This window comes from Trachinotus anak, unplaced genomic scaffold, assembly GCF_046630095.1.
Source record: "Trachinotus anak isolate AG129_WGS33_773 ecotype Australia unplaced genomic scaffold, CSIRO_AGI_Tana_v1 ptg000012l, whole genome shotgun sequence".
Taxonomy (NCBI): Eukaryota; Metazoa; Chordata; class Actinopteri; order Carangiformes; family Carangidae; genus Trachinotus; species Trachinotus anak.
Genome location: NW_027273863.1, coordinates 24,430,634 through 24,455,885, shown reverse-complemented (window position 1 = coordinate 24,455,885; position 25,252 = coordinate 24,430,634). Strand labels below are relative to the sequence as shown.

General features: G+C 44.3%; 1 protein-coding gene across 5 annotated transcripts in view; it reads right to left on the bottom strand.

Moving 5' to 3' along the window:
• The window catches only part of LOC139628878 (receptor-type tyrosine-protein phosphatase F), a 162,208-nt gene that overhangs the window by 22,818 nt on the left and 114,138 nt on the right, over positions 1-25,252 (bottom strand). For 3 of the 5 annotated variants that reach the window (XM_071491014.1, XM_071491013.1, XM_071491015.1), the window contains 9 exons: positions 22,398-22,515; positions 20,249-20,821; positions 19,416-19,516; positions 18,576-18,823; positions 16,788-16,866; positions 15,362-15,586; positions 8,566-8,720; positions 4,848-4,960; positions 794-826 (listed from right to left, as the gene is read on the bottom strand). In XM_071491014.1, the coding sequence (XP_071347115.1) occupies positions 794-826; positions 4,848-4,960; positions 8,566-8,720; positions 15,362-15,586; positions 16,788-16,866; positions 18,576-18,823; positions 19,416-19,516; positions 20,249-20,821; positions 22,398-22,515 (1,645 nt within the window). The remainder of the gene's footprint in view (positions 1-793; positions 827-4,847; positions 4,961-8,565; positions 8,721-15,361; positions 15,587-16,787; positions 16,867-18,575; positions 18,824-19,415; positions 19,517-20,248; positions 20,822-22,397; positions 22,516-25,252) is intronic. The other 2 variants (XM_071491016.1, XM_071491017.1) reach the window with 1 other exon arrangement.

Sequence of the window (25,252 nt, the reverse complement as noted above, 5' to 3'; positions counted from 1 at the left end):
GCTGGGTTATTGGATGATTTATTGCTAATCTACCGACACAAATTCCCCCTGTGCCTCTGAACTTGGCAAGGCTCTGTGCTTAAACGGATTGCTGGGAACTTGCCCTACGTGTTAAAAGTTAACTGTATGCCACGCATGATGACGCTATAAAGTTATACATGGAGCATCATTAACCTAACATAACGCCTTGAAGCCACACAGAGATCAGAAAAACACTTTCAAATGGTATCAATATTAACATTAGTGCCTTTGGCTGAACGAACCTATAAGGTCATGGGTTACGCTTTCAGATGAGTGACTGCTGCAAGCTCATTACTGCTGCAATGCTAATGGCTAATGCCTGGTAACTATGGCCACTGCACAAAATGAGACCTGACCAATTATACTAATTTAATCCTATCACACAGGGGGACCTATAACCACATTAGCATCAGTGTGTATGTGTTTGCATGTGTGCAGCCAGGTCTTTTATAGCCATGTTGTTGGTTAAATGGAGAGTGAAGCCATAGATACCAAGGCTAATGTACAGCAAGTGTAACTGTCCGCACTGCTAAACTGTCCATGAAACCATCTAGCCCTCTGCTTCCGCACCAAAAAAAAAAAAAAAAAGTGTTGTGGGAAGTTCACAGCCTAGAGAGGACATTGCTGCATCCTTGGAGCACCAGAGGCTTTAAGCTTGTGGGCTTGTGATGTCTGTCAGAATTGCAACAGGGGAATGGGATCAGGAGCGAGTGAGAGAGGAAGAGAGACTGCACGTGTGGGAAATACACAATAGGTGAGAGAGCAGACTAACTTGGAGTGTTGGGGCAGCGATGAGAGCTGGGACCTGTGGAGAGAGGAGAGTGAAGGAGGGAGGAAGAAGAACACTCAATCAATGGAGATGGCTCAGGATCAGACCAGGGCCAAACAGTATCTGCAAATAACCTTTCAGGCTAGTTGGAGTGCGCAGCTGTTGGTGTTTGCCCTCTCAGGACAATTCAAGTCGCGTACCTTAGGCTGTTTAACAGGAGAGCAAGCTTGATTTTAAAATACTCCTGTGACTGCTCAGTGTAAACTGGAGTACTGCATAAAGGGCATCAGATGTTTTCTCTGATGTGTTGAAGGAAACTTTATTATTACCTTTGGTGTTATCGCAACAGTTCGGTTATGATAACATTATAAAAGCCAAAGTTATGACTGAGATCTGGGAACATGAAATGTGAGTGGTCAGACAATCAGACAGATGGCAAACAAGCCAACACTTTTTGCCAGACGATCCAAACTACTTTATTTCGGGGGAAAAATAAAGTGAGTGCAGTCAAAATGTTGGTAATATTCCCTCACTGCACATGAAAACTGTGAGCATGCAGAACACCAACTGTAGGGCTGCTGCAGTTGTCAGTGTTACTCGTGATACATGGTGTTCAGGCCCTACTCTCTTTTTTCCTTCCTTTTTTTTTTTTTTGACATAAAACTCATTTGGTTGTTTTTCACGTGTCAGCAGTAGCGCCCACGTTTATCAAATAAAAAACTCTAATTTGTAAAATACTAGTTATCGATACTTATTGGACGCAACTATTATAAACTCTGCGTGATGAGATAAGACAATGGCAGAAGATTTGGTGTCAAAGCGAAAACCAAAAGCACCTACTTAGTCATATTTTGGATCTAAAGCCAATGCCAGGAGGAAACTTGATAACACTGATGAGGTAATCTGAAACTCTGACGAATTTCTTGTAAATGTCAACACTGCTGTTGACATGAGTTCATTACTCAGTGGGAAAATTTCCACACCGTGGCATCCCTAACCAACAGTAAGTCAGCTGAGTTGAGTAAGCTGAACCAGGAAATCAGTCTTTAAACGTTGATGGATGTTTACAACTAACAGTTTGAGTGATTGTTTTCTTCTTCCAATACATTTAGATAACCCGGGGATTCGTTTCAAACCTGTTTAACTGTCCCACTGCCTGTATTCGTTGCTGCAGTGGACTTGGTAAGTATGATCTTATTATCACAGAAAGAAATGATGCCCACTACAACTACAACCCAGGTTATATGAAGCCAGAATTTCCCTTTAAAATGCTCCTCTGTGACTGCTCACAGCAAATTACACTATGCTCTAAATGGCACTACATGCTTCATCTGAAGTGTTAAACACAAGTGATCTCATTTGCAAATAGTACCTGAACTAAAACTAGTATCTGGCAAGAACAACCAGGCCATTTACTCACAGAACCACCGACCTGCTGCTTGAGTGCCAAAAGGTACAGTACAGGTCTGTTTAACAAACCAATGCGCTGGAGCTGAGCTACAATCTACTGCGCCACTTAACAACAATCAGAATCAGAGCAGGAATGTTCACCTGCTGTGGGCGAATCAACGAGAGAAGGAACAGGAGACAGAGGAACGGGCTGCTCAATATTCACTCAGCTTAGCCTTGTCTCACACGTGATTTTTGATAATCACCACTCTTGAAGCAAAACAGCGAGGTGGAAAGGGAGAGAAAGAAAGAGATAAATGTTGACGTACGAAGAGAGAGAGAGAGTGGGGAGAGAGAGAGAGAGAGAGAGAGAGAGAGATTACCCTACAGGGGAAATGGAAGACAAAAGAGGAAAAGAGGTGGAGTGGGAGGATGGAAGAACAGGGCTCTGTTAGAGTAGCAGCACTGCTTAATTCCTCTGCAGGGGTTCAAAGGGGCTGTGTGTGTGTGTGTATGCATGTGTATGCATGTGTATGGGGAATGGGATCTTTAATAACCCGTGAGAAGGGATATACACACACACACACACACAGAAAACACACAAAAACGCAGGAGTGCACAAACGCGCGTGCACTGGGGGTTGACATTTTCTCTCAGCTCCATTGTTCCCTCTGCCTGGCTCACCTTGACATCAGAGGCAGCAGGACTCATTACCAGCTGGGTGGAATGAAAGGAGCTCATGGAGGGAGGAGGAGCGAGGACTGAGGGAGGAGGGAGGAGATCAGGAGGAAAAAGGAAGGAGGCTGATGCTGAGGCGGGCACCCTGAGACAACCCCCCCCCCCCTCCCCTTACCCAAAACCCACCACACTTCCCTACTGTGCGTGGATGGAATCTGAATTCACTCATCCTGACTCCACTCACACTGACCAGCTCTGAGTATGATGGCGAACATGATTTGTTTATTTTCTTTTATCGACCTATGTTTCTTTTTTTCAGAACTGGTCAGATGTTTAGCCTGAGGATAAATAGCAAAATAAGCAGGACATGAATTTCATACAACAACATCTGGTACAAGGCACTGACAAACAAGAGATCCATCAAAAGAACGGGGGAGGCAGGTGTTCACTGCAGAAGGAGATTGATTCTGGAAAAGCTGTTTAGAGTTTGGATGGAAAAAAAAAATCATTCCAAAATGCAATATCCACCTTTTAAGAAAAAAAAATCTGGAAAATCAAATATATTAAAGAACACTGTTATAGGTCTGAGTCACCTTCAGATATCTGCTTTCAGTGTAGAAGATAGAATGTTTTTAAAATTACTGCCTGATGAATTTCACACAGGATTTTTATTTTGGAAGGCAGAAAGGCAGAATATACGTATACTTATAATATACGATACTCACTTTTTATGAAAGAAACATTGAACCTGCGCTCTTTTCCAGCGATGCTCTGATTAAAATTCACACACTTAAGATAAAAGACAGTCACACATTTCAGTGAACTTACCTAATACAACAAACTTTCCTCAGTTTACCACTGAACAGGTCCATGAGAGCAAGAGGAGGCTGATGTTCATTTAATATCAGAGTTACTACCTCTGTTTTCTGTTTGTTTGTTGGCTGCTTTGTTTGTTCGTTTGTCTGCAGGATTCTGCAACATGTACTGAACCGATCAAACAGGGTGAGGTGGGGCGTGGGACAGGGAAGAACCCATTATATTTTGGTGTGGATCTGTTTAAAGGGGCTGATCCAACTGTTTTTTATAACTTTCCTTAACATTGTTAGATTGGGCATTTTTCAACACTTTCATGAATTTCCCAGGAAATGCATGGATTTAGAAAAAAATCTGATAGATTTGTGGTGTTGCGATCTATGAGTTTGTACAATTTGGTGCAGATTCACATAATAATCTGGATCTGGTGGAAGAAACTGCTGAATCTGCGTTACACAGAGCGTTACTCACTGTTAACAGTAAGTAGCCGTGCATATGGCACCGGCTGTGTTCAGGAATACTTACATCAGTATTTCATTCAGCAATTCAATTAAATTACACAATAACAATAGCAGTTGCGCCATAGCAATAAGACAATTCATACAGCTGTGTAAACTGTATAACGCTGATGGCATCATTTCACACAACAGGAAATAAAACCATACAGCTGTCCCGTGGAAGGATTCAGGACGATAAATTAATGAAGTTATACTTGAGAACAGAGATGTGTAGGACTGTTTGACTTTGGTGAAGGTATATCCTCTACTGTATCTAGTTACCCCCACCAAGAAGGTTATGTTTTCACCCCTATCTGATGGTTTGTTTGTTTGTTTTTCAGCAACATAAAGCAAACTGAGAAACTGAGATTTTTCTGAAAGCTCCAATATATCGGTCCTGGCACTTACTAATACGAGCGTGCTGAAAAACCAAACATGGAAGCTTTACGTCAGCCAAAGTGTGTTGTCCAGTGCAGTTAAACCCAAGTTTAATGGATATAGTGTTACACTGTCACTGTATAACCAATCACATGACTATTTCACGGTCATGAATGTGGGAATCCTTCCTTTCTGTACCATCCATCCAATATGACCTGAACGCAGCATAAGTTCATTTCTCAGGGGCAGTTGCTGAGGGAAAGCAGAGCAAACGTTATCATATGCAGCTACATGTGTATTACCTGGGGTCTGGTAGTTGAGTCTTCTCATCTCCACTGGGTCGGAGGAGTTGGCCAGCAGGCAGTCTTTCACCCCACCTGAGTGCTCATCTTTGGGTAGGGGTGATGCCCGTTTCCTATGGCGGCAGAAACAGACAGTGGAGTGTTAAATCACATCAGGCCGAGACCACCTGACTGCTCAATACAGGAGACAGGATGACTCAGAATGATATTAATGTTTCTTCTGTATGGTTAGAAAATAAGACATGAAGAAAATGCAAACATCTTTTCTGTGTTGGAGACTTGATGATATTAATGGCGTAGTTAATGGTTCTCAAAACTATTTCTGAGGACCAGCAGTTCAAGAGACAGTAGGTACCAGGGCATTACCCCCATTAGTTTGCCAACTGGAGTTTAATGTGTTTGAAGAAACACCATCATTTTCCTGGAGTGGGTAAGTTGGGTTTGTTTGCTGCTGGATAGGTGACAGCTGCTGTGTGGGTATGTGTACATGAGCGTGTGTGTTTGTGTGTAGCAAAGATTTAAATGTGTGATTTTTGCTGCTGTGTGTGTGCTAACAACACATTGTGTTTACTGGCTTTCCAGATTGAGAGGAAAACAGGCGGATGCTGTAATTAGCTCATCAGCTGGGTGGCACAACACTGGGTAATTAGACCAGTTCTGCAGCACCTGCGCTGCCAGGCCTGGCCTTGCTGAGTCTAACATAGCACAGAACCGAAGAGCACAGCTCGGACTGGCTCGGCTCAGTCGACCGTAGGTTTGTCCATCAGGTGGAGAAGGGAACAGAAAATGCTTTCTGCATGTATTTGGATGTTCAGACAGCTAGCATCTGTTGCCAAACACACACAAACAGGCACACAGATGTACGCTTTCCTACCTCTCTCACTTACTACGCACTCGCACAGATACAGCTGCAGACTCACAAGCCTTCTGACTGCAAATGGAAATGGGCGGAAGGAAGCATCAGGACGCCCTGTGGAAATTTCACATCTCATTGCACTCCATTTGCAAGTGGCGAGCGTGGGTTTTAAGCAGGAGCAGGGCCTTCTGTTGAAGCCCAACGTGGTGAGAATGCATAAAGCTGGTGGTGCACACACAGCCTTAACCTGGTCCACCTTTTGCTGTTGGGGCTTGGGTCTCACCGCCACCTGTTATCTTATGCTGCAGAGGCTTAAGCTAATGGTAGCAGCGTGACGGCTAATCTATGACACGCATCTCTTCCTCTCCAGCAGAGAGCTGAGCCAGACTGTATCCGGTTTTCCCAGAGATCACTGCTGAGCCGGGCTGGGGGGAGGGGGTGAAAGAGTTGGGCATCTGTGATCTGTTCTCCACATCTCCACATCTCTCCCTCTGACCCAATCAGATGCCAATCTACATGACACTTTAGTGCTGGGCTAAAGTAAACATGGCAGCAATCTCAATGGGGTTATTCATCTCAGGCTCAAAGTGAGGGTTAAGACGTGTGAGAATGTAAGTACACACAGACTTATACACACACACACACACACACACACACACACACACACACACACACACACACAGTGTGAGTATGAGTGTGTGTGCAGTACAGGGAGCACTTAATGAGAGTAGAACAGGGCCCTTTGTTGAGACTCCTGCCACGAGGAAGCAGGGAGAGGGGGGGGAAGGCTAAAAGTGGAGGAATGGGTCTCGGTGGAAAATGTCAGATTAAAAGATGGGAACATTTCTTTTTCAGCAGTTTCCCCGTCTGGCATTTACTTCACAATGGCCCATTCAGCAGCAGGTGATGCCTTGGCATATTCAGATGGGGCCAATCCTGAAGGGGTGCGCTGACACTGGCTGGATAATGAAACACGGGACGGAGACAAACCATGGCAGACAGGACGATCTGAAGGAACACTGGCACTAGATGTGGAACATGCACTGGTACACGGGTATGACCTGGGGGTTCCTTTAACCCCAGTTAACAAGGGCTGCGGAGTCTGCTGCCTCTCAAGTCTTTTAAGTCTTTTAAACCTGAACAAATCACAATGAACACATCAATTCAGAGATGTTTCTTGTATTTCTATTTGAGTTTTTTTTTTATAATTCCAATCTGAGCTGAGAGGTAGCTGACTCTGCAACCCTACAGCTGACGAACACCACCAACTTAACAACACAAATGAAGGGGGTGGTGGTGAAATGAAGTTGTGACTGATAAAACAGTGACTGTACCCACCTTTCCTGTTTGCTGCATTCACAGAGGGCAAAGAGAAGGGAGTTGGGGGTTAATAGGTAATTGTTACCCAGATGGAACTAAAACTCAGTGTTGCTCTGACTCTGTCCTATTTTCAGAGAGATAGAAAAATCTTGTCCTTCCAGAAAGTTAAACCACATCATGAAAACACAGCATTAAAAGTTATCCTAGCACTTGCTGGAGACTTTTTGAGAAAAACCACGTCATGACACCACTGGTGTCGGTCTTGGCGAATATGCAGGTAGCAATAACAACCCGAGTCAGACGGTGATTATTCGTTTGCACTTTTTCTGCCATTCCACGGTGTAAAGGACACACAGCCACCTCCCCACAGTCCCTCCTGTCAATCTGTGTCTACGTGGAGAAAGGGCTTGCAAACAAGGATCTGCTACTCAGTGGTGAGCTGTCTAAAGACCTATTATTAACCAGTCGCTTTCTAAGTCTGAGACGGCAGCCACACAGCAGTCTGCAAGACTGTGGATGGCAGTGTTGAGAACAGGTATGGTGGGTAATGGCAAATTTATAATGGAGCCATCAAGAGGAGATAGGGAGGTGGGACTTCATCGGGAAGAAGGCAAGAGAGGCAAATAATGGCTCTTAGGTGATACGTTCCCTTATGAAATGGTATTGTTACAATGTCCAAACCACATTATCATTATAATTGTTGACCCCAGTCAACATACAAATAACTGTTTTATACAAAGTCTAAAGAAAGGCTGCGACTAATGATTATTTTCATTAATAATTATTCTGTCAGTTGTTTGTTTGATTAATCAACTAATCATTTGGTCGATACATTTATTTTGTTATTCAATTCACTGAGATATAAAAAACAGGGACAAGAAGCTTCGTATGTTTGAAGCTGGTACCAGCAATGACTTGAACCAATTATTCATTTATCAGAATAACAAAACTAACAATTATCTCAGCATTAGTTTTAATATTATTATTTATCTGTACCTCCACGGCATCTTGTAGGCCTGTGTTATCCACAGTGTGCTGCACAGGGGCACTTGAAGTGCTTTTAAGAGATATTGACTGAGCTTTAGTTAAGCCCTCTGTTGCAGCCTTCTGTTTGTTCTTTGAAATGACCAATGGTGCTGGCCCATCTCTCACTCCTAACTAAGAGTTTCTGACAGCCGAGCTTTGCTTTTCATTAGAGAGGCAATGTCAGCTGCCATTCCACCTGACACTTCACAGAGCACTGTTAACAACAGCCAACTGGGCCAATATCTTTTGAGGAGAAATGAGGAATTTCTGAAAGACGGATCAATCCGCCTTTGGATCCTCTCCAGTGGCACTGTATATTATGGTAAGGTTGTTAGGATGCGGATGTTACAGTTTGGTGTCTGAGCAACACGGTGCAAGTGGCAGCGGGGCGGATGTCTCATTACCATTCCTGATGCAACCAAAAGAAATTTACAATCACAAGTGTCACTGCAGTTCAACCTCAGACAAACACAGTGGAGAATGACTGAAGAACGACACAGAAGCACAGCCTCTTACTTCTTAAAGAGCAGGATGGCGATGACGATGATGATGATGAGGACCACAGCCAACACTGGGCCCATGACCCACAGCATCTCGGGTTGCTCCATCCCCTGGGCCATAGTTGCTGTGACCTGGATTGGGTCTGAGTAGGGACTGGCTGAAAATGTCATCTGTAAGGGGAAAAAGAAAGAAGGAAAGCACAGGTGAATGAGAGCCAAGTCACTTCAGAGCTATGAGACGCAGCCAAATGTTTCCCTTCTTATTGGGTTTTAAAGACTTCCTAAAGAGCCTCATTAAAAACACATCACATGAAGAAAGAGCTGAAACTTGGAGAACAAGCATATTAACATGCATGTATCAACTTTCAATGTCTGCCTTGTAATTGCAGATGAATTGTGGAAAGTTTCAAACTACATTTGAATATTATTCTAGGTGATGAACTGCAGGTTATTACCACAACAAAATCTCAAACCAAAAACACACAAACTCAAGGTAACAGATGCCTTTTTTTTGATTATGCAAAGGTTACAATGACACAAAGACATGGGTCATTAATGTTGTGATTAAATGTGTTCAAAAGTGGCAAACAATGGGGGACATTGACAGACAAGCTATCAGATAACCTCATTTTTTCTTAAAATGAAAGGAATCATAAAAAAGAAATGACATTTATTACACACAGTACATCCTCTGTGTCTTGTGTACCTTATGTAACAATGTTGGAAGTGATAAAATACCAAAAATATATATATATCATGTTAGCTAAGTCTACCTTAATGAGGAGAGAAAAATCAAAATATCATCCAGCTTACTGTCTCTGGCACCATTATTTTAGGCTAATAATAGGCCATGGTTCAAGGATGCAGCTGAACACGGCACGAAAAACTATCAACCAAACTCAAAAGACACTTTACCAAAAACAATAACCATCTTGGTTAATGAAGTTATTATTATGTTTCCATTAAAGCACTGCTTCACATTAGAAGAAACTGAGACTGCTGATGACAGAGCAAGTGTCAGACAGCAGAGTGAGAGAGGTAGAGACAGAGAGGCAGGGATTAGTGTGCATGTCCCTTGGCCGCTAAGATAAATGGGGGCACAGGAGAGGACTCATCTCTTCTTCATTAGTGTTCACACCGTGACGGAAGAGAAGGAGGAGGAGGGGGAGGAGGAGGAGGTGACTGTGAGGGTGCATTTCCACCTTGGCTGTAAATGAGACATCTCCCCCCACCCAACCCCTTCGTCTTCAAATAATGGAGGGGAGGAAGAAGGCTGGGGTGTGTTAGCGTGTATCTGAGGAGTAGCTGCTCAAGGAGGCGCAGTGTGGAGTATGAAGGGGGGAGTCCATCTGCGGGAGAGCAAGGTGACAGATGAGGAAAACAAAGAGGGAGGTGCAAGGCATCTGTCGTTAGAGCTCAGCGTGTCTCCTACTGAACGGCGATGGGAGATGCAGGTCGGGGAGGGGAGGAGGGTGTGCGGAGGGGCATGGGTGACAGATCGCAGCCCTCGAAGGGAATTGGGCGCACAGCATGCAGCGGGAGTGGCGGGGCGGCAAGCAGCAGTAATCCGGATCATTAGCCGCACAGCAGCGTGCTCTTCGGCACACAGGCAGATATTAATTGGAAAGATAAGCTTAGATGAGCTCAAAGAGTCCTGCGCTCTGTCATATAGTTCTGTTATCTCTTGTAGTCTCAGGCAACTGCCAGTAGAATTTACAGTACGCCTGTGCGAGGGCTACAACATGTCTCAGTCATGCACCTGCAAACCAACGTGCTCTGGCATCAGGGACGCACACAAAATAAACCAAGTGGGAAAGTGAAAAGATTCACATTTGTATATTGAAGCAGTAGTTTACAGAGCAGCAATATTTTTCATTTGTGTGTTACACACACAGATACACACATGAGACACATGAGACCAGTTCTCTCCTGATTTGTGCGCCTTGGGGAAGAACCTATTATCGAGGAACAAAGAGAAACCACACAGCGGTGGGACGCTGCCGATGTGACACCACCACGAGGCTTCCTGTTCCTTCGAGAGGGCCCAAAGAAGGCTGTAGGATGTGGCCCTGCAGGGAATCCTGGGAAAAAAGTTTTTTTTTCCTGGTGTAACAAATGACTGCAGCTGTGCTTTCATAGACGGATAAGGGAGAAGGAGAGAGAGGAGGAGAGGAGACGGCCCAACAAAAATAGAGGGCTTTTTGTCTGTTGGTCATGGCGAAGCACTGGGATCATCCATCTGAACGGCCCTAACATCTGATAAAAGCTCAGCCACGCAGCTCCTAATGCTCCTGCCCTCACAGAGCGGGATCACAATGGAGCGATGGTGCAGTGAAGGAATGTGTGAGCCTGAGAGTGAGTCAGAGACAGTGAGAGACATGAAAGTGACTGAATGTGTATATTTATGTGTATTTCTTACCACCCTGAATCAGTGTGTATGTAAGTGCTCAGCATGCATGTGGATGGAGGAAATAAGGGTGGCTCCATGTTGATAAAAATGCTCTGATTTCTTAAGCTTGGAGGCAAACAAATTTAAATCTTTTAAAATAGAGCTATTGAGAGCAAAGAGCAAAAGACTGAAGCAGGAGGTTTCACATTTTTAGTCATCTCAGTCTGATGCTTTCAGCGTTCAACTTTAGCTAATTCACATTAATTACATAAGAAATTCCCATTAAGTGAAGTATTTTGGTTTTTCTGTGGTTAAGCCAGTGGCTGTGCTCCCTCTCTAACACACCTCCCTGATCAGGCGTGTTTTTGCAGAGTGGTGCCTTCCCTGCTAAAATGATCCCGTTAGTCGCATTACATTAACTTCATAGAGCCTGAATCCCCCAGTTAAACTGATAAGCTTATCAGAATACCTGTGAAAAATAAAGTGTGAGTGGACAGCAACTAGACAATCTGTTTTTCAGTTTGTCAGATATATGTTTAATCACCGTTTCACATTGTGTGCTGATTAGATCTCATTTTCAGGTTGTGCTGACAAGCCACTCCGAGCTGAAGAGCCCTCTCAGTCAACACAAACTGCTAACTGCAGATCCCAACTGCATCTTTGCTCTTTAGTTATTTTAAGTTGTTGAGATTTGGTAGATTCTATTGAGCCGTCACCATCCAGTGAGAAGAGAGAAATAGGTACATGACTGTGGAGGATTGTTGGCGCTGCAGATGGCTGCTGTTACTGTAATGTAGATACTGTATATACAAGCATTATGAGTGAATGAATGCAAAAGGTTTTTGTTGTGTGTGTGTGTATATATGTGAGCGAGAGACAGAGAAAATGTGCTATTGTGTGTAAAGGTTGTAAACAAATGGGTGTAAGAGTGTGTGTGTGTGTGTGTGTGTGTGTGTCTGTGAGCATATGTAAAATATCAGTTTTTCTGAGCCTTTTCTCGAGCTCCTCTGAGCCTCTATAAGTGTGCGTGTTTGTCTAGGTCGCAGCCGCCGCGAGTGTGTGTGTGTGTGAGTGCATGTGTGTGTGTGTAAAAGTGTTTGTCTGAGACTGAGTAAGAGAACAAGAGAGAGCGAGTGGGTGATGAGAGATAGCAAAGAGTGACGAGACAGAGAGAGAGACTGAGGCAGAGGTGTTACGGTAGCAGCAGTATATCAAGTCTGCTATCTGGCCCGTGGGCTACACAACTTCTCCAGTCAGCCGCTGCTCTGCCTCCCCTGAGCACACAATCCACTACACGCAGCACAGGCACTTCTGTTTCAACTTGTCGTTGACCTCCAGCTCCACATCTCTCCAAAAAGTGGCTTAAATAAGCCGCAGGGGTGCGTGCCACACAAACAAACAAACATGCAAAGACGCCCATTATCTATCTGCTGCTGTCTCTGCCTCCCAAGGGAAGCTGAGGAGCTCACATTCTCCTCATTGTTGCACGACATAAAGAAAGACAGCGAGAGGGAGGGAGCGAGGAGGCAGGAGAAAGAAATATAGAGACATTTTTCCCTCACACACCCTCTCTCCCAGAAACTGCACCAGAATCTGCACTTGTCCCCTCTCTGGCTGTCTGAACACAGAGCATCCAGATATCTGGAGACATCACTAGAGGGAGAAGCCTCCAGGAGGAGGTGACACAGCACAGTTGAGCAGAGGAACCCACTGATGTTGCCTATATTTCTACCACCCTTTGTGAAACTCTGGGCTTGAATATGTTTATACTATCCACTAAAAAAAAACATATTTTTTTCATAATTATCTCTTGATATTGTTTGTCAAAGCCTTTTAAATTTTGAACGAAGCCAGATTTCCATGTTAAGGGTGTTTTGAGCCCAAAGCACCAACAGAATTAGTGCCACAAAGCCAATTCTTGTTGAGAGTGAGTAGAATTTAAATGCCTGGATGGCACAGCAAACAGAAAACTGTGGTAAACACGTTTGAACACTCTCCGTGCCACAAGCTCACCTCTCCCTTATCAAGAGAAAAGCACACATTAGCACAATTTACTCTCCTTCCACCAGTTCACTTTGTCTCATCTGAGCTTCACGGGTTGGGCAGGACACAAGACAAAAAAAAAAAAAAATTTAGCTTTCCTCTTTTCCTCCATCCAACACCACCCCTCCTCTCCTACTCACATCACACAATATTTCATGCTACCTCCCTCCCTCACTCTCTTCTCGCATTAAATGATACTGTTTATACACACCCAGCATCTATCATCCCATTTCACACTTCCCCCGGCTTGTTTATCTGCCTTGGGTGCTGGGGAGACATGAAGGCACACTCTCTTCTTCTTTCTCTCTCTCATCCCCCCTTTGCCTTCCTTCCTTCTCCTCTTCCCTCCAACCACTGCTGGCTGCTTGTGGCCATTGATATACGAGGGCTTATTAAACCCTGGCAGTCCTGTTTGATCTACGCTGGGGGAGTTTGGGTGGTGGCGAGGAAGTGTAGTAAAGATACAAGTCATTTACTCCAGTACTTGTTGTCTTATTCTCCTGGGTCTGGTGAAGATCCGGCTCGAGGCAGCTCGTGCTAACTGCGAGATCTCCGCACATGCTTTACCTTCTGTACCCGCTTGTGTTTGGTAATAAACGTTTGCAAGCGCAGCGTTGGGGGTGACAAAAACAAACACTGCTGCGGTGTTTGAGCTTCCCAAAGAGTGCAGTTATGGGATCTGTGCAGCAATCAATGACAGCCTGCTTGTAGCTGCCACCTCAGAATTCAGTAGGTTCACACGCACACAAGAAACCAGGTTCCTGGGAAACATGAGAAAATCAAGGTGTTTTCATGCACCGCATTAATCTTGTTATGGTAAATCCTGTGGTTATAATATACAGCAGGTCAGTTATTGGATTTCTTTCCTACCCCCTACTGTATTTTTGAACTGAGGATATTTTAAGTGAATTTGTGACACAGTGTGATGCTTCAGCCTGAAGAGTTTTTTTTTTCCTTCCTGAGCATTTGGACTGACGGTTCAGGGAGAGGACAGGCACTGTCGAAAGATAAGACAGTTTTTTTTTTCTGTGTGCACAAGTGTCAGATTTTTTTAACATACATTTTACTGTTTAGCTGAAGAAGCGCCACCTTCTCTATCTGAACCCTGGTTTGTCCGACAATGTAGGCTTGTTAAATCATTTGTGTTAATCCCTTTCCCCCAGTTAGGGAAACCAGGTGTTTATGAAATGGGGTTACTGCAGAAAGCAGCATAACCAGGTTGCTGAAGTGAAGGTAAACACGCTGACTGACTCAGCCTGTGAGTGAAGCCTGATTAGTCCAAGCGATTAAGTTTAAAGGTGGGAGGGTGCTACACAGGTGAAGGAGGGGGAGTACACAGAAAGAGACAAATCTTGAGTGCCACTGATCCAGCATGGTGTGTCTGGCAGGTGCAGTGAGAGTGTGGTGCAGCAGTGGGGTTTAAGCATCTCCTTTGAAGTCAAGTGTATCACGGCTGCCCACTGCAGCCTCCTGCAGCCTCCTGCACACCTCCCTCCCCTTCTCAGAGTGAAGTGGGAGATTACTGGGGGTGGGGGGTTTGGGGGGGGGGGCTTTAGGGACATTTAAAGCAGCATTTCAAGGGAATCAGGCCTGCTTTACAGACTCCCTAGGCCCTGCGACCAGGCCCTCGTCTCCCTCTTAACTCCAGCCGCACTAATCAATCTCCTCTGGTCTCTTCACGGTACAGAAAGATGGGGAGAGGGAGAGAGACACAGTGAAGCGGAGACTGAGCGAAAGAAAAGGAGCAGAGAGGAGAGAGAGAGAGAAGAGAAAGAAGTAGGTGAAAAGTCTGGGATTTGGTTTCGGACATGGAGCACTCTCTCCCTCTGTGCTCGTCCAGGGCCCAGCTACTGCATATGCATGTGCCGGGTAGCAGAGGAGCCCAGAGCAATCGCAGACTCTCATTCTTACTGCTGTGAAGTTTACCCCTAACCATCCAATGGAGAGCTGGCCCTCCATGCTAGTGCTGTTTGACGAGTGTATAGGGCCTCCACTTAGAAAACCAAGAGTCTTGTGTGAGCATTTTTTAAGAGATCTGCACAGACCGCTGCCGGCGGCTGATGAGGGAGTTATCAGGAGAAGCTGCAATGACCTTTTGTAGGCAGCTGTATTAAAGAGCAAATGGCAATAAAAACAATAACAATTTGGTTTGACGCTGCCATTTTGGTAGGTGATAAACTTGAATAGTGTGTCTGAAAAAAGAAAAGGTGACAAGTCCAAATATAGAGAAGAGGCTCAGGTGAAATTAGCTTTAATATAACAAATCCAGGAGGGGGGTCAGAAAACTAATATGAGTCATGCTGTTGAGAGAATGATTGTTTTACTTAATGTATGTGTGTGTGTGTGTGTGTGTGTGTGTGTGTGTGTGTGTGTGTCTTACGTAATTAGCAGCGCTGTCTGTCCCTTCAGATCGGAGCACAGCCAGGACAAAGCAGAGGTACTCCTGCGGACTGGTCAGGGGCTTGTTGTAGAAACCGTTGTACCTCTTCTCATCACCCAGAGTAAAACTGGTCGGTAGTGAAGCCAACTTGGCAGCTATGTAAGGCTTGGAGGAGTCAAGGTGACGTCGGCGCCTCAGGACAGGGCCTTCACTCGACTTGAACAGCTGTGAAAAATGGGGCAAAGGTTAAGGTCAAGTTTGGTAACAGAGAATCAAAGTGAGTAAGGCTGTGACCTCTGATCTCAAAGGAGGAGAGAGACAACAATCGCTTTTTGGTGAATAATAAAATCTTTGTGGGTTGTGTGTGGAAAAGAAATCCTGACTAATTTATGCCCAAACTTCCATAACCTCATAAAACCTCAAAAATAAAACCAAAAACAATTCACACAATACTTTATGTCCAGGTCTGGCTCTTCCCATGCCTGCAAATAAGAGATAATGACTCCACACAGCTAAAACGCCCTTTGCTCAGTGATATAACTTTGCAAACAATGCAGCCAAGCTACGAAGTGAGCAATTAGCACTTGCTCCAGCACACAATCTCAGCATCACTGCCAGCCTGGTTAATAAATGAGCAAGAGCATACAGCACTGCGGCATTGTGTTTTCAGCAGCATTTTGTTTTCTGTCAGTGGTGTCTCGTGCTGCTCCAGATGTAGCTTTATTAAATCATTATGTTGGAGGGAGGAGACAATGGCCTGCTCAGTGTTTAATGACTCATGCAGTCCCATCTCTCTGCCTGTCTTGGTCTCTTCTGTTATGCCAACACATAGCATGAACAATAGCGATCCAAACCAGCGAGCCTCGCAGTTTACTTAAAAATTATGCTATTAATGTTTAGGCATGTCATTTAGTTTAAATTCCCTCATGGACAAGGACGACCTTTATTCAATAGAATAATAAAGTAGTCATAAATCTTTATCCTCATTTGAATACCTTATGTAAAACTTTGTTTGGAGTTGGTAAACCCTGACTATAAAGACTATAAAGAGATATATGGAGGTAGAGCAGTAATTTGCAACTACTGTTTTGTAAAGTGCTTGTAAAGTGAATAAATAAAGTTTACTTGCACTACATCTACATCAGTAGTTATACAAGATTAAGATTCCCTCTCTGCAAAATCAAACTATCGGCTTCAGCAGATGGGTACTGTCTGCAGACCTGGCGTCCAATCAGGACACTCCCCACCAGCTCGAGTGAGTCATTGTTTAAAATCTCTCTGCCCTGCCGCCCCCCCCCCTCCCTGAGCCCAGGAGGGTAGAGCTAATTAGCTGCAACCAGTGACTTCCTACCCAGTTGGAACGGGAGATGCTATCGGTAACCCATGACCTGGCACATTAGCCAATCAGCCACCGGCTGGCACTCACCTCATCCAGGTCCATCTCGTCTGGATTCTTCCACTGCTGCGGTGACTGGGATACCGGCACCACCACGATGTAGTACCACCTGCCAAGAAAAATAAAGCCTGTGTTAAGACAGACTGAGTGAAGCACAGACACGCTGAGATCAAAGTGGGCCAAGCACATTAATAACATTCACAAAGACATACTTTCACTGTGAGGTGTGCTGGGCAGGATTCAAAACTTAAGTGCTACACGAGCGGCTCGGACCAAGGTCGAACACCAGCAGACTGGCACTGCATTCTCCAATTAATGGCTAATCACTAAGAACATCTGCCATGCAGACTGGAACAAACACTATCCCAGTGAGAGGAGCCTTCAGTTAATAGAAATCCTCCTAGGATTCCTTAGGTTAATAGGACCAGCTTTGTGACTACTTGTGTGTGTGTTGCTATCATTACAAAGAAAAAAATAGAGGCAAAAGAAAAGACATTAGAAAGACATTGAGGAGTTTAGGGTCAAAGTGAGGAGTTCGGTAATGAATGGAGGGGTGTGCTTGTGCGTGCACAGTGCACAAACAAGTGTGTGCGTGTTTATTTATGTGTTGTCTCTGTCCTGCTGTCTCTCTCGTGTTCACCCCTCGTCTATCTTCTCTCAGCTCAAAGTTTTCCCCCCACTGCGGCATTCAGCCACTTGTAAAATCAGCTGCTGCTGACAGCAAAAGCAGCTGCTTCTCTCCCCTTTTCTCCAGGCCTCCACTCTGTGATTCAACAGTCAGTCAAGTCTGGGAGTGGGAGACGACATGTATAACAAGACCCCTCACCTCCCCTCTCACCCACCCACCCACCCACCCACCCACCCACACACACCCACCCACCCACCCACACACACCCACCCACCCACACACACCCACCCACCCACACACACACACACACACACACACACACACACACACACACACATCTACTCTCCCATCCCCAATCACCTGCACTCGTTGCCTGTCAATCTGTGCTGGGGCTTGGCCAGCACTGACAGCCCTGTAATCTTTTTACCAATCAACTCTGTGCACTCCCCCTCCTAAGATTTGCCTGTGTGTGTGCGTGCATCTGAAGGAAAGGCTTCACTCGTCAGGGTCAGATACAATTCTGCTTTGAACAATTTGAGTCTAAAGTTAATACAGCTTGACCTGGTGTTAAAAGTCTCGATTATCATCAGCTGCTGTGTCATGAAGTTGGCTCAGAGTAAAAGTTGCAGCTTTTAGTTTCAAAATAGGTTTAGTATTGATCACATACAAGTGTGCTACTTGTGCTGGTGTTGCTCAGGCTGCTTAGTTTTTAGAGTTGTAGTTGAATTGGTTCTCCAGTGATAATGGAAAGAACAACTAAGAGGTTGTTTAGGAGTCCAGGGCACAAATATGATGCACAAATAGTTTATTTCTTGAATTCATTTATTTACAGTATTTTTAATTTGATGATTTTTCTACTTTTTATTAAACGATTCATTCATGATTAACAGCTGGTTGATTGTTGTTTGGCACATTCACAGTCTAACTTAAAAGTCACTGTATTCTTAGTGCCACTTTAAATGCTATTTGGCCATAATATATTAGCTCCCTCTTAAGATTTACGGGTAGACTGAAAGGGCAACAACAGGACACTTCACTGACCCCTGAAGGAAACCTTGGTCACTGCAGCAGCTAAGAATCAAATACAAATAAAGCCACATTATCACTTGAATGAAAAAAAAAAAAAATCCCTAAACATAAGTGAAGCCCTGAATCCCTGTTTGTTTGGTCCAATGTGTCTCAGCACTGACCTGACACGCGTGGTGGTCTCGACCTTGGGCAGGTTGATGGTCATCTTGCCACCCCGTGCCTGATGTGTGCTGGGCTTAGTATTGATCAGGTCAGGGGCAGTGCGGATGGACACCTGCTGCTGCAGACCCCCGGCTATGTTGCCCCTGCTTGTCAGCACAAAAGAGTAGTCTGTGTCCGGCTGCAGCTGCGTGATCAGCTTCCTCTTCAGGTCTCCCCGCACTTCCACGCTTTGCTGGTTGTACAAGATCTGTGGGCACACAAGGGAAAACCTGGAGTTATGGTTTGAGTATCAAATACACACATATAGCATGTACAGCACATCATTCGGATCAGTATAGTCCCAAGGGGGGTACCCATCTAATCTGACACCTCATCTCATGTATCACACTTGCCTGCTGGTGCATATCCAATAGTTTTTTTTTTACACATCAAATTGTCTTTGCCCCATTACCACAGGGTGGGAATTGATATAATATCATTTTGACATGTTATTACACCTCATAAATGAGCATGAATCTGGTTCTTCATATTTTTCATTGCAAATAGGCAAAGTCACTGCATCACACCGTGGTGAAAAGTGTTAACAGCTTTTAACGTTGTGCTGTGATACAATTATGTAACACTATGTACAAATACATGTAAGGTACACTTTACACAAAGTGCTGAAGTAACTATGAGTATTATAAATTGGAGTATTATAGTATTACAAAGCATTATAGTTTATAAAACTGCTGGAAAATGATCATTAAAGTAATCTATACAAATTATCTTCCAAGTGATTAAAAAAAAAAAATCTGTACTTGAGTCAGTGGAGGGGACTCGCTACCTTGTGCACTCACCTTAAAAGGTGCTTGGGATTTGTAGTTTGGTGGCAAATCCCAGGTGAGGAGGACAGATGTCTTCATGACAGCCTTGACACCAAAGTTTAGGGTGGGAAAATCTAGGGTGGGAAATCCTTTGATTAATATCTCATAAAAGACATCTTGTACAGCGCAAAATGTAATGGCTGTGTATAATTCTGTTTCACACTACTGTACAGCGAGTAGCCCCTTCAGTAAACAATGTGAACATACTCTTCACTGATACCATATGACCAAACTTGACAAGCCACGGGGCCTTGGCTACAGATCCCAAAGAAATAGCCTTCATCTCTTTAAGCCTGCTCCATTTATTACGCCACATTTACAGCAAGACATATGCAACAGGCCGAGATCACTTTGATTACCAAGGAATGTATACAGCGGTGGGAGTGGCAGCACGTGTTTTAAAATAGGCATCACGTACAACCGGTTATAAATAAGAAATCTAACATTTATAAGATTATAAAATGCATGAGGAGGTACATCCTGGCTGCGCTTTAGGTTCATGTAAAAGGGGAGGATGAGGAGGCATGGTACTGTGACTGTAGCGTGTAATGAGATTAGTACTCTATAAATCAATAAACACAGTGCTGTACAGTACTGAGTGCAGATGAGAAAAGATGTGGCACTGATAAAGACAGAAAAAGAGCCTGTTACAGAGCCTTCAAAACATCCGCAGGTGACACAGTCTTTGTGTATTTGCCCACGTATGTTGTGTCCAAGGTTGTGTGACCCTGACTTTCTGTTTTCAAATCAAATACCTCAAGTGTTTGTACATAAATGTCAGCCACGTGTTCTGGCTGTTGTCGTACCATTTGACATGGTCCGGCTCTGAATGCTGGGGCTGAGGGGTCCCCCGCCCTTGCTGGTATACGCCTGCACCCGGATGTCGTAGGTGGTGTCAGGATTAAGGCCGTGGATAGTCATGTGCGTGTCGGCGGTGTGGTTGGTGCTGTTCTGCTGACTGTTGATGTCCCTGTACACCACCATGTAGTGTATGATTTTGCCGTTCCTTTCTGCCAGCAGCGGGGGCTCCCAGGTCAGCTGGGTGCTGGACTGGGTCAGTCCTGTCACTTGCAGGTTGAACGGGAACCCTGAGGGCACATCTTCCGGGGTGCTGATCTCCTTTACGTAGGCCTCGCCGATGCCGGCGCGATTGCGAGCGCTGAGGCGGAACACATAGGTGGCGCCTTTGTGCAGCCCAGTGGCGGTGTAGTGGTCATCAATCTTCCTCAGCTCACGCGAGGTGTAGGTTTCCTCATCAGTGCGCTTGTACTGCAGCTGGTAGCCCATTAGCTCACCCACCATCTCCTTAGGTGGCTGCCACTGGATCAGCGCCGTGTTGCCCATGGTGGTGCTGATCATCATAGTGGGCTTGCCTGGCACTGGAAAAAAGAGTAAGAGAAAAGTAATAAATTCCCTTTTAATTCTTTTTAAATATACAAGGTCTGTTGTAAACAGCCCACAACTCTGTGAGGATACATCAGATCCAGCTGATATAACGACTACGCAGCGACAGGCAGCTTGCTAATGCCACTGTAACAGCAGTAAGTCATGACATGTATGTTGAAACCAACATACATGTAGCAACCCACTGAAGCTAGCATGAGACTCCAGTCATGTACAGTCCTCTAATTATAACACTCCCTTGGATGAGTCAGGGTTTTTCCTGCAAAGAGAATTATGAAGCCGCCGCCTCCGTCAAATTTCGTGCTGCCTCCAGCTCTCGACAAACTCTGAAGGGTTATTTTCTACCAAGCGTTTCACTCGGTGCATTTCTGTCATTTGTAACTGCAGTTGTGGCAGGATGCGGATGCGGTGATGCTATATCGTAATCAGCACGGTGCCAAAACTGCAGAAGAATAAAAGAGCTGCTATTTTACCACAGGGAATTTCCTGCTAAGAGAGTCTGTTTATTCCCTACAGAAGAAGTGTGTCATGCTACAGCGCCCTGATATTTCACGGCCACTCAAACAGGTGAATATTGTTTCTTTTACATTCAAACATGTCCAGCTTCTTACAAAGGTTTACAAAATTCACGTTCCATCCCCATCAGTGATGTAACACAAGTTAGAGAGGGGGAGGTGAAACAGTGCAGACGTCACCTGGTTATTACAGGAATTAAGTTATAATTCACGTTACTGGTGAGATGTGGTAAATGTGTTGAGTCATTAGAAGTGTATTAACACAAAGCCGACATTTACGTGATTTTAACATCACTCTTTATTCATCTCATGTCTTCCCCAAAGACATTTGCAACTACAAATCCTCCTGATTCCTCATTACAGTGTCAGATTTCATAGTAGATAGTATTAGATAAAGACAACAATGACAGCAAAAAAATGTCAAAACTGTATTTTGTTGTGAACATTGGGGCATTTTTTGTCTTTCCTAATTGCAAAGTAAATCAGACTTTTGGAAGAATGACAAGAGCATAAACAAAATACAATAAACAGAAATTATTATTATTATTATTCAAATATTCATCTGCTACAGGTTTTCGCTAATCCAGGGAGACTAACAGTGAATTTGTAAATGTGACGGGATTAAAGAGGAGATTATTTTGATTCTCGATTGGTCTGTTGATTTGTTTTTTTTCAATGAATCATTTGATTTAGTCTTTAAAATGTCACGACATTGTGAAAAATGCACCAGGTGACATCTCCTAGATTGTTATAGTTTATTATTGTTTTTTTGGAAATTACTCAGGATTAACTAAAACTCCTAAATTATGTTGCTTTTAAAAAGAGTTAGCTTGAGCCATCTGAAGGCGCGGTACGCATGTGTGCACACGATCAGGATGGTACCACCTCCGTCTCATTTTGAGCCAGGAAAAACCCTGATGAGGGAGACAGAGGTTATCAGTTTCAAGCCTGAAGGATAATACCACAGTATTCACTGTAAACAGAAAGCATATACCCTCTGTTTTCCCTAGATAACCCCGATAAAACCGACTCTGACCTGCTCCAGTCGTGGTGATGACTTTAGCTTTGCTACGAGCTCCATCTCCCTTGGTGGTGTACGCTGCCACAGTGACAGAGTACGTGGTCTCAGACTGCAGTCCACCAATGATGGCCTCCTGCAGAATGGATAAATCACGAGGTCAGAGGTTAAAAGGAATCAGTGAGCAGAGTGAGACCGCCTCAGAGGCAAACTACCCCCCCCCCCAAAAAAGGAAAACAAAACTAAAACAAAACCCCCCCTCACACAAGCTCCTAGCCCCTGAAAAAACACACAACACCAAAAGAAACCATGGCAAGATTAAACCCCTTTCTCCATCCACTTGTAGTTTCTTGATCAATTTGCCTATAAACTGGAAACAAAACATTTTAAGCATTAAAAGATTTGAAGGCACACAAACAGGAGCAGGAGCTTTTCTTAGTGAAGAAAAGCTCCCGCACCCAATTGTAAGGCACACACTGAACCCATTACACCAACAAACCAACCAAATGAACCAGAACATCACCAGTGTGTCAGTGTTCATGTCTGCTGCATGGATAAGCACGAGATTATACCCGCAGGATTTTTGGATCATCACTACACTGCAGTAAGAGCAAAATTCCACAAAACAGTAGAGTTGTGTCTGTGGGACACAACTCTACTGGGAAAAGTCTTTGAATAAGATCAATTAACATCAGACATATTTCACTCTTTAAATTATGGAGTTGGATTCTTGGTGTTTATTGTCCTCTGGACTCCTGGACAGCCGTGACACGAGAACACAGACACACTGAAGTGGTTGAACACATCAGTAACTCAACAGTCAGGAACAACACACTGTTATTGGGAACCTGCTGCAGTGCTGGCACTCACTTCACCAGACTGCATCAGTCTGAATAAAAACACACCCACACACTCTGGAGTTAAACACTCTCTGTGCTGGAACAAAGCACATATGTAAACAGACATACAAACACATAAACACGTGAAAGCTCATACTCACCGGTGTATATAAACACACTAACGTATGCATGCACATATAGACACACCATAAATGTACACATGTGGACACACTGTGATACACGCAGACATGAGCACACACTCGATACGAAGAACAAATGAATGCCTGCGGCTTGAGCACACATACTGGAGCTGTCTGCCTCTGACTGGGGCCACCGAGAGGACGAACACGCCGATGCCTACCGGCCTTCCTGTCGGAACTCCCTGCAAACTTCTCACGCTCTTGGGATGTTATACGGCTTTGCCCTAATGCTGTTTCTCCAACTAATGAAGTTTTAATTTCCCAACCATAGAAGAACATTTAACTGTCTATATAAGCCTGCTCTGTTTGACAATGCTTTTTACTGCCCCTCTCTTTAAGGGACATTTGGTGCTCCCATACTAGCTTTTAAGAGAGACGGGGAGGAAAATGCTAAATTACTGTATCATAAAACCATTTTAACTTTATGGAGGAAGTCTCATTACTTTAATCATACAAAATGGCTTTAACAGTCTCAGCAGTGGCAGCCGCAGAGATCTTTTTTCCCCCTATTCTGGCAAGGTCGAATTGGGTCTAGTAGCGCTTTTGAAACTCAGCACAAGATAGAAAAAGCAAGGCTTCAAAGTTTCCTTCAGAGCAAATGCTTAGAGCAGCACCAAAGGGCATTACAGAGATTATCAAGTCAACTAGTTATAGAAATGGATTCTTCTCTGCAAGCCTCCCCACACCACTATCCTCACTAGGATAGAAAATGCCTGGGGGCGGGGGGAAATGGGCAGTATTGTTTAAGCAGACATATTTGCTTCAGATACATTTTTTTTTTTGCTTTTTGCACAATATTGAATGTTCTCTATGTCTTGTTTGCATTAAAAATGATTTTGAATTGATTCAAAACTCTACTCCCTGCGAACAAGCCATGGGTCAACCAGACATGCTCATGTTTCTTCTGTTGACATCTGCCTGTAGTGAGTCACACTACATTAGTTACCTGGCACACAGGCTGCTATTGCCTAAACATGGCTGCTAAAGAAATAATAAAGACGTGCGAACAGATGTCTTCCTCTGACAGCGTCTAGCTCTGCGTCTGTCAGGTGTTAATCAGCACGTTCAGAGGAGAGGGAGAGGAGGCAAGCCTGACTCACGCCATGTGGGTGTAGCTAGAGGAATCTGGCCGTGTGTGCCGCGCGACCAGATTTCTTTTCAACCGAGTGTTATCAAATAAAGAAAAATGATCTGCACACATCCTGCTGGCTCTTTTATAAAGAGAGAGAGAAAAAACACTCATATAAGATATAAACAGATGAACCAAAAAAAAAAAAAACATCATCCATCAGCGTTTACAGGTGGTCATTGGTTTGATTAACCTGTTCTCTGTCAGGAAGGAAACAAGTTTCCAAAATAGCTTAAATGTTACAAATGTTTTTTCTCTGCCCCTGCTGGCTCACTGAAAACAGTGTTTGTTATTCTAGCAGGTTTCTAGTGAATTTCTGACTGGGGACAGTAAGTGACTCTGCATTTATGCTAGTGCAATATGACGTCTGGGAGGTAATAAGCCGTAACAAAGGGCTATGTGACAGCACTGGAACAGTGAGCTGCCATCCAGGCAAATGAAAAGAACATGAAAGGCTGGTGGCAATCTTGGAGATGTGTGGAGCTGATAAAACACACGGCTCCTCCCCCTCAGATAGACATGTCATCTGGAACAGTAGGGGAGACAGCAGGTTAGGCGAGCCTGATTAATGTCAGCGCCATACTGGGATAGTGACACGCAGCCTTCGACTGCACTGTACGCTCAGTGATGGGGGACAGCTCTGCACGCTCGCTGTAGTAAGGGCCTCAGATCCGAGTGAACGCCCAGCTGCTAATACAAGTTTGT